We start from the raw sequence: 12,550 nt of genomic DNA on the forward strand, positions 1-12,550 counted from the left end.
TATCATGTACTATAATTATATACAGTATAATATATACTGACTTCAGCAACATCATTATTGTGGCAATGCAAACAATATAGTAAATGACCATTATAACAAAATGAATAACTAGCAGGCACATTAAACAAGGCAAATATGGTGTTCAGGTACGTTCAACTTACCAAAGTAACACACTTATTAGAGGTTAGGTCAGTGGTTCCCAAACTTTTTTGAATTACAGCACTCCAGAGTTTCAGAATTTTTTTTTAACGGTGCCCCTAGGCCAAATGTTTCTCATTTGAGAAAGTCAGATAAAAATATTGTTAAGTAAATTGTGATTTTATCTCATCCTTAGGGTGAGTTATGTGACAATGGACAGGATTTTCTTAGTTAGTCCACAATTTGATTATTATATTAACTTGAATTTATCATAGACCAAGTAGGTCAAGTCCCCTAGGGTGCCACGGCACACAGTTTGGGAACCACTAGACCACTTGGTAAGAGTAATTGTGGTTCCTCAGTGCCCACTGGGCACTATTTAAAAGCCAAAGCTGATTAATGGGTATTCTGGCTGACCCATCTTCCACCATAGTCAGTATTATTTATTTATTTATTTACAGTTTCTTTTATAGCGCAGCAGATTCCGTTGTGCTTTACAAATGTTGACAACACTGAAAGAGCAAACTAGGTAAAACCCTACAGCCAGTAGAGTATTAACAATGGTTGCAGATTGTACAGTGCAAAGCTGCCCTCTGAGCTAGGGCGAACACGGATTACTTTACATGTATTCCGCATCCCCTTGCGGGGCTTGCTGCGCTCGCCACACATCGGGCTCATATTCCGCATCTCCTCGCGGGGCTCCCTGTGCTCGCCACGCTTCGGGCTCGGTGGCTCGCTGCGCTCGCACACTATCTAAAATCAACTCCGCGCCAACGTGGATAATGGGGGTATGAAAATATCGGAGGACGCGTACCGCCGCCCGTAGCGGGCTCGCCACGCTTCGGGTTGGCGTTGACAATGGGGGTGCATTTAACATTGTATGCACCCATCAGGGTGCTTATACAATTAAAAATCGCATTGCATCGCATGCCATTTGCTGGCATGCAATGCTATGCGATATTTCATTGTACAAGCACTCCTGTTAATTAAATGGGATTATCGCATTGCATCGCACACCACTAAGTACGGTATGCGATGGGCACCGTGCTAGGAAACAAGTACCGCTTTATCTTTGGAGGAAATAAACCATATTACAAAGTGGGCAACCTTCTTGGGTGCTGGACAGTGATTACAGCGGGTGAACACATAATATGAAATATAAAGAAACAAGATACCATCAATTATACGTATTGTTTATCCACCCCACTAAAGTAATAGGCAAGAGTGGGATAAGCTATAGGGCTACAGTTTGGGCAGAAACAAAGTATGAATCCAGTATTTGGACAGTAAAATAAACACAATAATATAAACACAGACAGATTGCACATAATTCCAAATATGACCGTATTTCACCGTATTTAGCAAATTGTGCCGCAGCCTACACACTCCACTTACAGCATATTTGAGTCACACGTATCTCAGGCTCTTCTCAGTGACGGCTGCCTGAGCATTATACAGAAGCAATTGGGTATGAGTTGTGACCTATCCTTAGTTATTAGTCAGATCTTCTTAATCAAGCCTGGAGTAGGTGCCAGTGGGGCAGATGTAGCCTGGCGAAGAGATAAACTGGAGATAACGCACCAACCAATCAACTCCTAACTGTCATATTTCAAACACAGCTGATTGGCTTGTGTGTTATCTCTATCCACTTTATCTCTTCGCCAGGTTTAATACATCTGCCCCAATGTTAGTTCTGGCAGCAGTCCTCGCTGCAGGGGGCTGGGGCAAGTAGAGATGCCTAGATGCAGATGTTCAAACAACACTTCACAAAGCTGGATGGAATCGCACCTTCAACACAGAATCCTCAGTTGAACAAGTTGTTCATTATACCAATAAAGTTATGGAACCTTATATTACTGAGCACTGAGGTCTTTTTGGCAAAAGCCTATTTTCTCCTTAATGTAGATGCACTGAAGAATGAATTTGTACATTTCAGGTGACTTAGAAGACGGCTCATTAAGAAGCAGAGACAAGAGGCTCAGCCTAAATCTGGTTGGTAGTCTGCAACAATTCTACTCCTTTGTTTTCCAGCATATAAAATATTTTAATACAAATTATGGCCATGTGTTTTCATTTTCTTAAGTTTGCTGTTTTTGATGGAATGATATAGTTTCACAGCTTAACACCTTCAGTGGCAATCCCGAGAATTTTCCAGGCTGTACCTCAGTGCCCAGTCTGGCAAGCCTGGAAAATTCTCGGGATTGCCACTGTTTACAGCCGGGCAGCGCTGCTGAGTTCAATCACTGAACTCAAGCAGCTTCAGCGCTGCCCGGCTCCCTCCCCTCTGCGGAGCCTCCTCCTCCCTCCTCCTCCCCCCTCCCCTCCTGGTTTTGTTTTGAAGTCCGCAGCGCCGGCTTATGACAAGCCGGGTGCGGGGGCGCAGGTCCAGGCAGCTGCTGATTGACAGTGCAGCGGCACTGCCCAGACCCAGGGAGGCAGTGGTGTTTTTTTTTAAGGGAGCGCTCCCCATAAAAAACTCGCCCAGTGGGGAGCGCTCCCAAAAAAAAAACACCACTGAAGGGGTTAAGGTCCATACACACTAGCTGATACTGCTGAGCATTTTGAGCAATCTAGATCTCTGAGATCACTCAGCAAGATCTCTCTGCACACAGCAATAGAACTAGATTATCCAGCATGCTGGATATTAATCACCGAGCGCATCACTATCGCTATGGCCCTACACACGGATCAATGTAGGGGCATTTTCTAAGCAATCTAGTCAGATCGCATAGAAAATTCCTTGAAATGGCCCTTTGTGTAGGGACCATTAGTCTTTGGTATAGTATTCAGATTGTAGTTGGAAATATGTTTATTTAATAATTTGCTTAGAACAAGTGCAATGACTAATATATAAGATATTCATGTTCCCCATCTGGGAATATGTGTAAGCTCTGCAGGCAGAAACCTCTCCTCTAGTGTCTTTTACTACTCAGCACTTTCTTTGACTGTTTATGTAACCCCCCCTCTAGTTACTCAGTGTCTTCGATAAAGCCCAAAATTTGTAACATGTATATAGTTTTAGAGAGGAGGTTGGAAATTATATCATTTAATAAAGAGAGATGATGGGATATTATCATTGACAATAATGATAGTATTGTTGCAGCATCATGGTTCTAGTTACAGTACAATTACTATTCTGAATAAAGTGGAGGCTCCTTGTGGGCAGATGTGGAATTACATTTGTGACTTGTGCATAAAATTATTAGTTGTGATAAATATGGAACAGTTCGTTATCTGTAAGCACTGTTTTACCATTGTAGCATTTACCATTGTAGCACTGTCTCTTTTTACTTTTGTAGTATACATTTTATATAATTTTACTTAACATTGCATTACATTACATTACTTTACATTTACAAATGTTATGTCTATTTTCTCTGTGTCCTTTAGCCCAGGTTTACACCACTTTATTCCTTCACATCAGACATTTCAGAAGACAGCTATGTCCCTATGAATCCGAATACCTCGCCACCTGTTTCTGAGTCAGATTGCAGCACGGATGGGTATATACCTATGAGTCCAGTAACTGCAGCTTTCACCTTCCCAGCACCAGTCAACTCAAAGGTTTCTAGTCCATTGCCAGAACTCCCAGCCGACCTAGAACCCCCTCCAGTAAATCGCAATCTTAAGCCACGTAGAAAAAGTGAGTACATTTGCCAAATTGTGTTTTTAGCTGGTACTTGGATGTTCCTGATGGTTTGATTCTGAGTAGCACGCATTAATGTAGTTCATGTAGGGGAGTGATTATTTGCAACTACGAAAGTGCTGACATTTCTGAAAATCCATACAGCGCATGTATTACACAGAGTGTATGCACAAAGGGGACTGTTGCGATTGGAACAGATGGTATCAGAAAGGTGGCAGGAAAGTGATGCACGTTTCTTGGTGGTGGCTAGTATTACAGCATGCACAGGTGATAAAGTGGGTGTCTCAGTCCTTGCGGGATCAGCCGCACCGATGTACAAAAGTGAAGGTGTATGTACTATATACCATTCCCATAAACTCACAGGCAGACTACTGCCAAAAAATGCTGCTGCATTTTTTCTTGCATGCAACTTACAATCAGGCAATTTGTCTTTCTCCTATTCACTAAATGTATATCTTTGCTTGCAAAAATACTTTACCAGCATTCTCTTCCAAAACGTAGCTATACTTTCAAAGTATCAGATTTCATCTAAATGTGTCCTCCTTCATCTTGGCTGCAGTGACATTATACAGCCCTTCTAGTTGTGCCCAATCCTGAGCATGTTTATTAACACAAGGCATCTTATTCGTATTGCTATGCACAAGCAGCTTCTGCTAATTAAAATGATATATGGCATGCATTTTTTTTATGCCTGTTTTCCAAGACTGAGAGCCGGTGGCTCAACATTCAACTCATTGTGGCCCTCATTCTGTTTGATTTGTAAAGCAACCTTTTTTGCTGTTTTGCAAGCCAACTAATGCCGCCTGCATGGACGCATGCCCCCCCGAATGTCCCCGCAGGTCTGCAAATGTATGTTTTGCATAAACATCCATTTACAGGCTTGCGTGGGGACCTGAGATTATTCAAATGATTTCAGAAGCGCTCGCTAATCTAAGTCACTCTCTGGTGAACAGTGCGGGCAGCTGACATCCGGTGACATCAGCTGCCCATCCACAGAAGCCAGGTAGCCGCCCCCATTCACATGTGATGACCAGTGGTTTCCTGAGCGCACCCAGCGTTTTTGTGTGTATGTCCAGGAAACGCAGGGCATCTGCATGTGAAAGCCCCGTGCACACCCCCACCAATACGAGCGATACAGAGACTATGCAAGTCTCCGAGGGCACCTGCACTGAAGGCCTGCACATGCACATAAGCGAATATGCGCAGATATAAAATACCAGTACCCAGTGCTACTTCTCAATGTAGCGTACCAAGCAGAATGAGGGCCTATGGATGGATACCCATCTTTATTTGCAGGGTGATCCATAACAATGAATGAATATGTATTACAGTTCTTATGGCCTCTTTTTGGAAAACATTAAACGTTGTGGCTGCAATGTAGGTATTGGACCCTTTAGCAAAAAGTTTGAAGAGTCCCCACTCACTGCAAGCTCCATCTGCACAAAAAGACAACCAGCCTGTAACATAGTAGTTAGGAGCTGATTGGCTGGAACTTTATCACCCTCCACATAAATTTTCAAGGCTTAGTACATCTCACCCTATATATCTACCAGTCCGAATGGTATAAACTAGTGTAGGCCTGGCCAACCTGTGTCTCTCCAGCTGTTGTGAAACTACAAGTCCCAGCATGCATTGCCACTGTTTTGCTAATAGGGAATGCTAAAACTGGCAAGGCATGCTGGGATGTGTAGTTTCACAATAGCTGGAGAGCCACAGGTAGGCCAGGCCTGTACAAGTGGTTCTCAACCCTCAAGCGTTCCCAACAGATCATGTTCTGAAGATTTCTGTCTGTCGAATCAGGCAACATCCCGACTTCGTAAAACAGATAATAATTTAAGAAATCCATAAAATGTACAGTATGCTGTTGGTGGTACTTAGGGACTGGAGTTGAAAAACCCTGATATACATAGGCTTAACATACTGTCCCTTTAAACCGGGACACCCATGAATTACACCTGTTCTTTGGCTGATTAAAGTTAGGTGAAATGCAGGCTTGCATTTAAGCTAGCTACATAACCTTTGTTAGGCCCCATACACACCAGAAAGATCAGGATCGTCTAACGATCGGCTAACGATTTTACGTGCACTTCCCTGGAGCGCTCTCCCGCGGCCTACTCACGATGTGCTAACGATCGTGTTTCTTTTGCAAACGATGTACTTACGATGTAGATACGATACGACGTCGCTCCCGACGGTCGTACGACCATCGGATGTGCGGATCGTGAGTGCATCGTGTGTGGGAGTGTCCAGGATCTCTGGCGTAAACAACCCGGATCGGATGGATGGTCGCGACGACATAAGCACACACAATGTGCTAACGATGTGCATAAAATCAGCACACAATCAGCGGTCGGATCGGCTGATTCTGCTGCAGGAGGCAAAATCTCCAATGCGACATACGACGTGCCGGGAGCGCGCATCCAATCGCAAACGACCAGGATCGTGAGTAAAATACAAACGATTGTGCACCAATTCAGGCACAACCGTCGTTACAACCGTCGAAATTTGCCCTAATCGTGCCCTAATCGTTCTGGTGTGTACCAGGCCTTATTCATGAGTGTCCCAGTTTAAAGGGATAGTATTGTAAGCCTAGATATATACCATATTTAATGGCCGCAGCATTCCTAGCAACACTTCACAATTTATATAATCTCTTATATATTTAGCAAGATCTGTCACTCAAGGCAGTGTAGAGAACGGTGGGCGGGGTTACACGGGTGATTGACAGGCCCGTCCACCGTTATCCACACTGCAAAACCTGCAACCTAAAGTTCTACACAGCCCTGTGTCCTACACAACACAACTCCCACACTATCCGCCCCCTCCTCGCCCACCACTCCCCATGTCCGCCCAAGTTCCTGCCCACACTCACGTACAAGGGCCGTCCCCCCACACCCAGGTGATTGACAGATTGCCTTACACACATACACAGATCCGGCCCCCCGCACAGTGTTACAACCCCAGCCACAACCACTCCCCCTGCCCAGTACTCGAGCAGCTAGAAATCCAGCGGGACCTCCCGGAGACTAGCCGGAGTATATCCTCTTCATGCCCTGACAGCAGGGAGCACCGCGCCTGATCTTCCTGCAGACCATCTGCCTGCATACCCCCCAACTCTCTATTTGCTGAAGAGTGACACCCGCGGGAGCGCCCGAAAAGGGGGCGTGGCTTATGTAAATTAGGTGCTACTTATGCAAATGAGGCCACGCACCTTTTACGTTCAGTTTGCCTCTGATTTGGCACTCCCCACTGCCCCCCCCCCCCCTACAGTGGAACACTGCTGGACACTGGAGGGACATTCCCATACGTTCCCACAGGTATGCGCCTTCCAGGTAACACACACATACACTACAATATACATACATACCATACACACACACCTACCTACATACATACAACACACACACACTGTGCAATACTTACACATACAGCTGTGTGTATATCCACCACCAGCTACCACAGTCCCTCATCAATCCACCAACAGCACCCCCAACCCCCCCCCACTGTCCTCAGCAGACCCTCAATCCACCATCAGCATCCATAGCCGCTAGCCCCCCCCCCCAACTCCCGGCAGTGTCCCCAACCACTCCTTAATCCCCCAACAGCATCCCCGGAAGCACACTCCCGAGCCTTCACTTCTTCCCTCCTGCCCCACCCCCACCACCGCCAGTGTCCCTAGCACCTCATCCTCTGCAGCAATCACCATACTGCCACACAGCCCCATAAACAGCACCCGTCCCGCACTGCCCGCTACAGCCACAGTCCGCCCCTGCTGACACTCACCCCCTGGAAGCAGCAGCGAACACCCACATCCCTGCCGCACCATCCTCTCACCTGCCCGTGCAGTGAGCCTGCGCTACACAGCCCGCCTCTTCTCCCTGCTGCCACAACCAGACCAAGCGGCCCCCCGCACCGCCTGCAAGAAACAAAAGGCAACACCATCCTTCATTGCCCACCGCCGCCGCCGCAAACACAGTACCTGCTGCCTCTACAGAGCGGCATTACAAGCCTACAGAAGGTAGGAAAACCTCTGCGGGACTCCAGCTCTGTAAAGGACAGTAAATATTGCACACTGTTTATGCTAACACACTCTTGCACACTGCACCTTCCAAGTGACACAGGTGCAGTGAACACTCACCCCTACCACACACACAGTACCACTGTACACTGAGCCACCTCGCATACCAAACTCCCACAACCGCGCTACTAATGCACCCACCCACACCACCCCCAAAACACCTGCAGCACACCCAACCCTACCACACCCGCAGGTCCACTTTACAGTGAGCCACCTCGCATACCACACTCCCCCAACCGCGCTACTAATGCACCCACCCAAACCACCACCACACCCAAACCTCCTAACCCCCAGGACCCCTGCAACCAGCCGCCGCAAAACACTGCACCTGCCCATCCCCCAACCACATTACACACCCACCCATCCATCCCTCCCATGCCGCCATCGTCCCCACACCAATAAGCACCCTCTCCCACCCACAGCACACGCCTGCACTACACTCACACCCCCCATCCAACTGCCTGCATCCTTTTTTCCGTTCCGCAGTACCCCTGCAACCAGCCGCCTCAATACAAGTTGGCCATTCCCCTCCTACATTATACATGCACCCATCCGTCCCCCCACCCACACAAACCACCACCACCCCCACACTTCACACACCCATGCAACTGCCCGTCACGCAACCAGTCCACCCCCCCACCTAACCAACATACACCACCCACACCTTACGTGGAACTCTAACACCCACAGAATCCCCCCACCTGACACTTGCCCACCCACAAACACCCTCACTACACATGGTACACTCGCACACCACCCTCACCCACCCACAGCACTACCCCCGCCACTCCACCACCAATGGTACAGCGGACTTTACCACAGCACACCAAAACCCCCTCAACCCGCAGTATCCATGCACCCACCCATGCCAACACCCGCCCATCACCTACCCGCGCACCCATCCCTCTCCCAAAAGCACTACCCTTGCTGCTACATCTGCAGTTCCATCGCATATGCACCTTACAAACACGGCGCACCCCCGCACCTGACCAACCCACATGGCCCACCTCCCAACATACACTTCACCACACACAGTATCCCCACACCCACCACTTCACAACACACACCAACCACTAACACTTTTCAACACCCTTGCACCCAACCCTCCACCACCCACCACACCCCTACCTACATCACCCCCCCTTTAACACCCACCACACCTCCACATCCCCTGCATCGCATACTCTCCCAGCTACAGCTCACCTACACCTGCCCATCCCACACCCACAGCATCTTACTAAAGTTGCAATAAAAAACACATCCTTCATAATGATAAATAAATTATATTTAACGCAATAAAAATATTCACGGTTTAAGGAGGCGCAGCCCCTTACGACGGTGTGAAGAGCGCCCGTAGGGCGCGATGAATCACCTAGTAATATCTATATCTTAGAAGCTAATGCTTAGGCTTCACACATGGAAGTTGATTTCTACTCAGACCAAAATAACCTGTGATCAGATATGAAAACCTAGCCCCCGAAGATGAAAATAAAAATGGAAAAAGAGATTATATATAGCCTATATATGTCATGGTGGAAGTCTGGGTCATTTTATTATCTACTAGGATTTTGGAGCATATTTGCATGTCTCAAACTATAGTAATGTAGCTAGCAATACAATTTATCTGTCTTCCCCCTCCACCCCATCCGTTTCTCCTGTCCTTCCATTCTGCATTGGTGATTGCAGCCTTGGGAATACCAATGTACTGTACACCATTTTCTAAATCAGTGTCCCACGTGTGACCAAGCTAATCTAATATAAGAACTCATTGCAAACTTTATCATTATTTATTTAATGTAAAATAAGTAAACGTGTGAAGAAGTAAGCACTGCGTATGTATGCTCTGACAAATGTGGGTGCTGCTTTCGCAGATACAGAGGAGTGGGCTTGCATGGATCCATGATATGATCTATCGCTACTGATGCTAGAACCATGGGGTTATTCAGACCTGGTCGCAAAGTAAATTTTTTAGCAAATAGACAAAACCATGTCTTGATGTGAGCCTCGGCATGACAAACACCTTACATAATGGTTAATGTAGCAATGCCCTTTTATATCACCAGTGCGCCCACCACCTTTGGACCTGCGGAATCTTTCTACAATCCGAGAACATCCTGCAGTAACAAAAACATGGACTGTGCCTTAGTAAGTAACCACACATCTTTGTATTTGTCATTTTACTTCTGTTTTCTCAGGTTCTGTGTTATTCACATATAATAATAAATGTTTGCACACTTCCACCGAGTACTGGAAGTAAGTGGCAAAGTTATTAACACCCGGCCTATCTTCAATTCATAAATTTTTTAGCGCAAAATGATTCCTATTGTACATAAATAAATAGTGCAGAATATGCTTTGGCAAACAATGATCTCTAGCTGCGTACTATTAAAATGCAATATATGAATGAAACGTCTAAAAACCAAGAAAAAAGTTAGAGATAAGAGAAAGTGGGAGAGAAACAGACTAGGGAGGGAGGTGGTAGCTCCGATTCCTACGCGGGGTTGTCATATCATAGTTAGATATGATAGTGAAAGAAGGGAGGTATCACCTAGGCCGAACTGGGCATATAAGAGTCTACATCCAAACCAAATGGAGCCAGGGTCAAAAGGGTCCCTGTTCCTTAGATCGGGGGGGGGGGGGGGGGGGGGGGGACAGGGACAGGACACGATGATGTCCTTAAAAGTTTTTCGAGTCTTTCAAGTCCATCCAGCGGAACCAAGTATCCCTGATGTCTTCCATTTCGCTCTAAGAATCAACTTTAGTAAGCCAGTCTCAGATCGTTGGAGGAGAGGAGGATAGCTGCAGCATTTAAGTGGCAGAGAAAGGATTTCTTGTATCTTGCGATTGGGGCAGAGGACAGGTGGAATAGCCAGAACAGTGAGTTAGAGGGACAGGTTCACCTATGATAATAGCAGAAAGTTTAAGGACTTCTGACCAAAATGGACAGAGAAGTGAGCATTGCCACCATATATGAAGTGGGTTGCCAGGAGCGTTAGAACAGCACCAGCAGATATTAGGTACACCAATCCCCATTGTAGAGAAAGCCATACTTTTATTTATAATATGGAATATTCTTTCCTACTCAACCTGGTCATGCCTGTTCGGGATACGGTCATTGGCTCACCAGCATGATGGTAGACAAGCATTAGGTCAACATGCATTTAGGCCGACATGACTTAAGGTAGATATGCAGGAAGGTCGACATGACTTAAGGTCAACATGAGTTAGGTCAACAGGATTATTATGTTGACAGGGTCATTAGGTCGACATGGTGTTTTTTTCTGTGTTTTTTTTAGCAAAACTGTGCCGACAGGCGGTATTTTATGCTCTGCCATCCACTAGGGCATGGTGGGAAAATAAAACAGTGTGCGATCATAGCGAGCCATGCGAGGGGATGGGTTGGTATGTTTCGGTGTCCATGTCGACATGACATGTGCCAACAGGTGGTATCTTATGCCCTACATCAACTAGGGCGTGGAGGGAGAATAATATAGTGTGCCGAGCGTAGCATGGCGAGCGGATGCAATGCTATGTTTCGGTCTCCATGTCGACAGGTGGTATTTCATGCCCTACCATCCACTCGGGTGGGCGCAGCGAGCTACACGAGGGGACGCAGTGCTACGTTTTAGTGTTTATGTTGACATTTCGGTTAAAAAAAAAAAAATCATTTTTTTTATGTCGACCTTACCCATGTCGACCTAATGACCTTGTCGACCTTACCCATGACTACCTAATGACCCTGTCGACCTAAAGTCAGGTCTACCTTCCTGCATGTCGACTTTGACTCTTGTCAACCTAAATGCATGTCGACCTAATGGTGTCGACGTGATGCTTGTCTACCATAATGCTTGTGACCTGATGATCCCTACCCGCCTCTTCAATGCTTCTCAGACATCCAGCAGAGATGTTGTGAAAAACAACATGAATATATTGTAATAAAATACCCGCACACAGACAATATAACACTAATGCCTGCCCCCATGACCATCTCACTTAGGGTTCAGAGCTGGTCACACAGTGGGCGATTATCGATATACTGCGCATGCATAAGGTTCACAGTACACATGCGCAAGGCCGTCCTGTGATGAACTCCTGCAACTAGCACTGTTTGCAAGATGATTGACAGGCGCTGGGGGTGGGAGAGCCAAGAAAACCACTAGGCATGCCTAGAAAATCACTGGGAGCGTCAGGCTTGCTCAGAGGAAGGTTTGTGCCGGTTGTGCCTGTTTTTCATTGCGGCACAGAGTGATATCACTTTTACACCAAAATCCCAGATCCGACCCGGTATTTCGAACTCTGTTCCAATCCGACTCGATACGGGATTTGCCCCGTTTACACTACGGTGCCGACCAGGAATATTCCCGGGCCTTACACTGCACACGGGTGCAGGGGGGCGGCAATTGGAGACCATGTCATCTCAAAGCGCCAGGACCGCCAAACAACGCGCCATGACCACTGTTCGCCATGCTGGGGGCAAGCCCAGCACCAATGTACGCTGCTAGGCTGCCCACAGCCTCTGTGTACCCCTATCCCCCGTCCGCGAGGTGAATGGATGGGCCCCCCATTGCTGTAAACAGGCCGCAGGTCGAGTCTCAGGCCTATGCGGCCCCTGCGATGACTTGTGCTCTATGTAAAAATCATTTGATGGTGGGCCTGTTACGAAGGATTTTGGACATATTCGCACAGTT

The 12,550-nt window shown here is 46.9% G+C and overlaps 1 protein-coding gene across 4 annotated transcripts in view; it reads left to right on the plus strand.

Annotated features, from left to right (window-relative positions):
- The window catches only part of GAB3 (GRB2 associated binding protein 3), a 117,389-nt gene that overhangs the window by 92,587 nt on the left and 12,252 nt on the right, over nucleotides 1-12,550 (plus strand). For all 4 annotated transcript variants that reach the window (XM_083159339.1, XM_083159341.1, XM_083159342.1 and 1 more), the window contains 3 exons: nucleotides 2,075-2,130; nucleotides 3,529-3,781; nucleotides 9,926-10,007. In XM_083159339.1, coding sequence (XP_083015465.1) covers nucleotides 2,075-2,130; nucleotides 3,529-3,781; nucleotides 9,926-10,007 — 391 coding nt within the window. The remainder of the gene's footprint in view (nucleotides 1-2,074; nucleotides 2,131-3,528; nucleotides 3,782-9,925; nucleotides 10,008-12,550) is intronic.

This window comes from Crinia signifera, chromosome 9 (genome assembly GCF_055691185.1).
Source record: "Crinia signifera chromosome 9, ASM5569118v1, whole genome shotgun sequence".
NCBI lineage: Eukaryota > Metazoa > Chordata > Amphibia > Anura > Myobatrachidae > Crinia > Crinia signifera.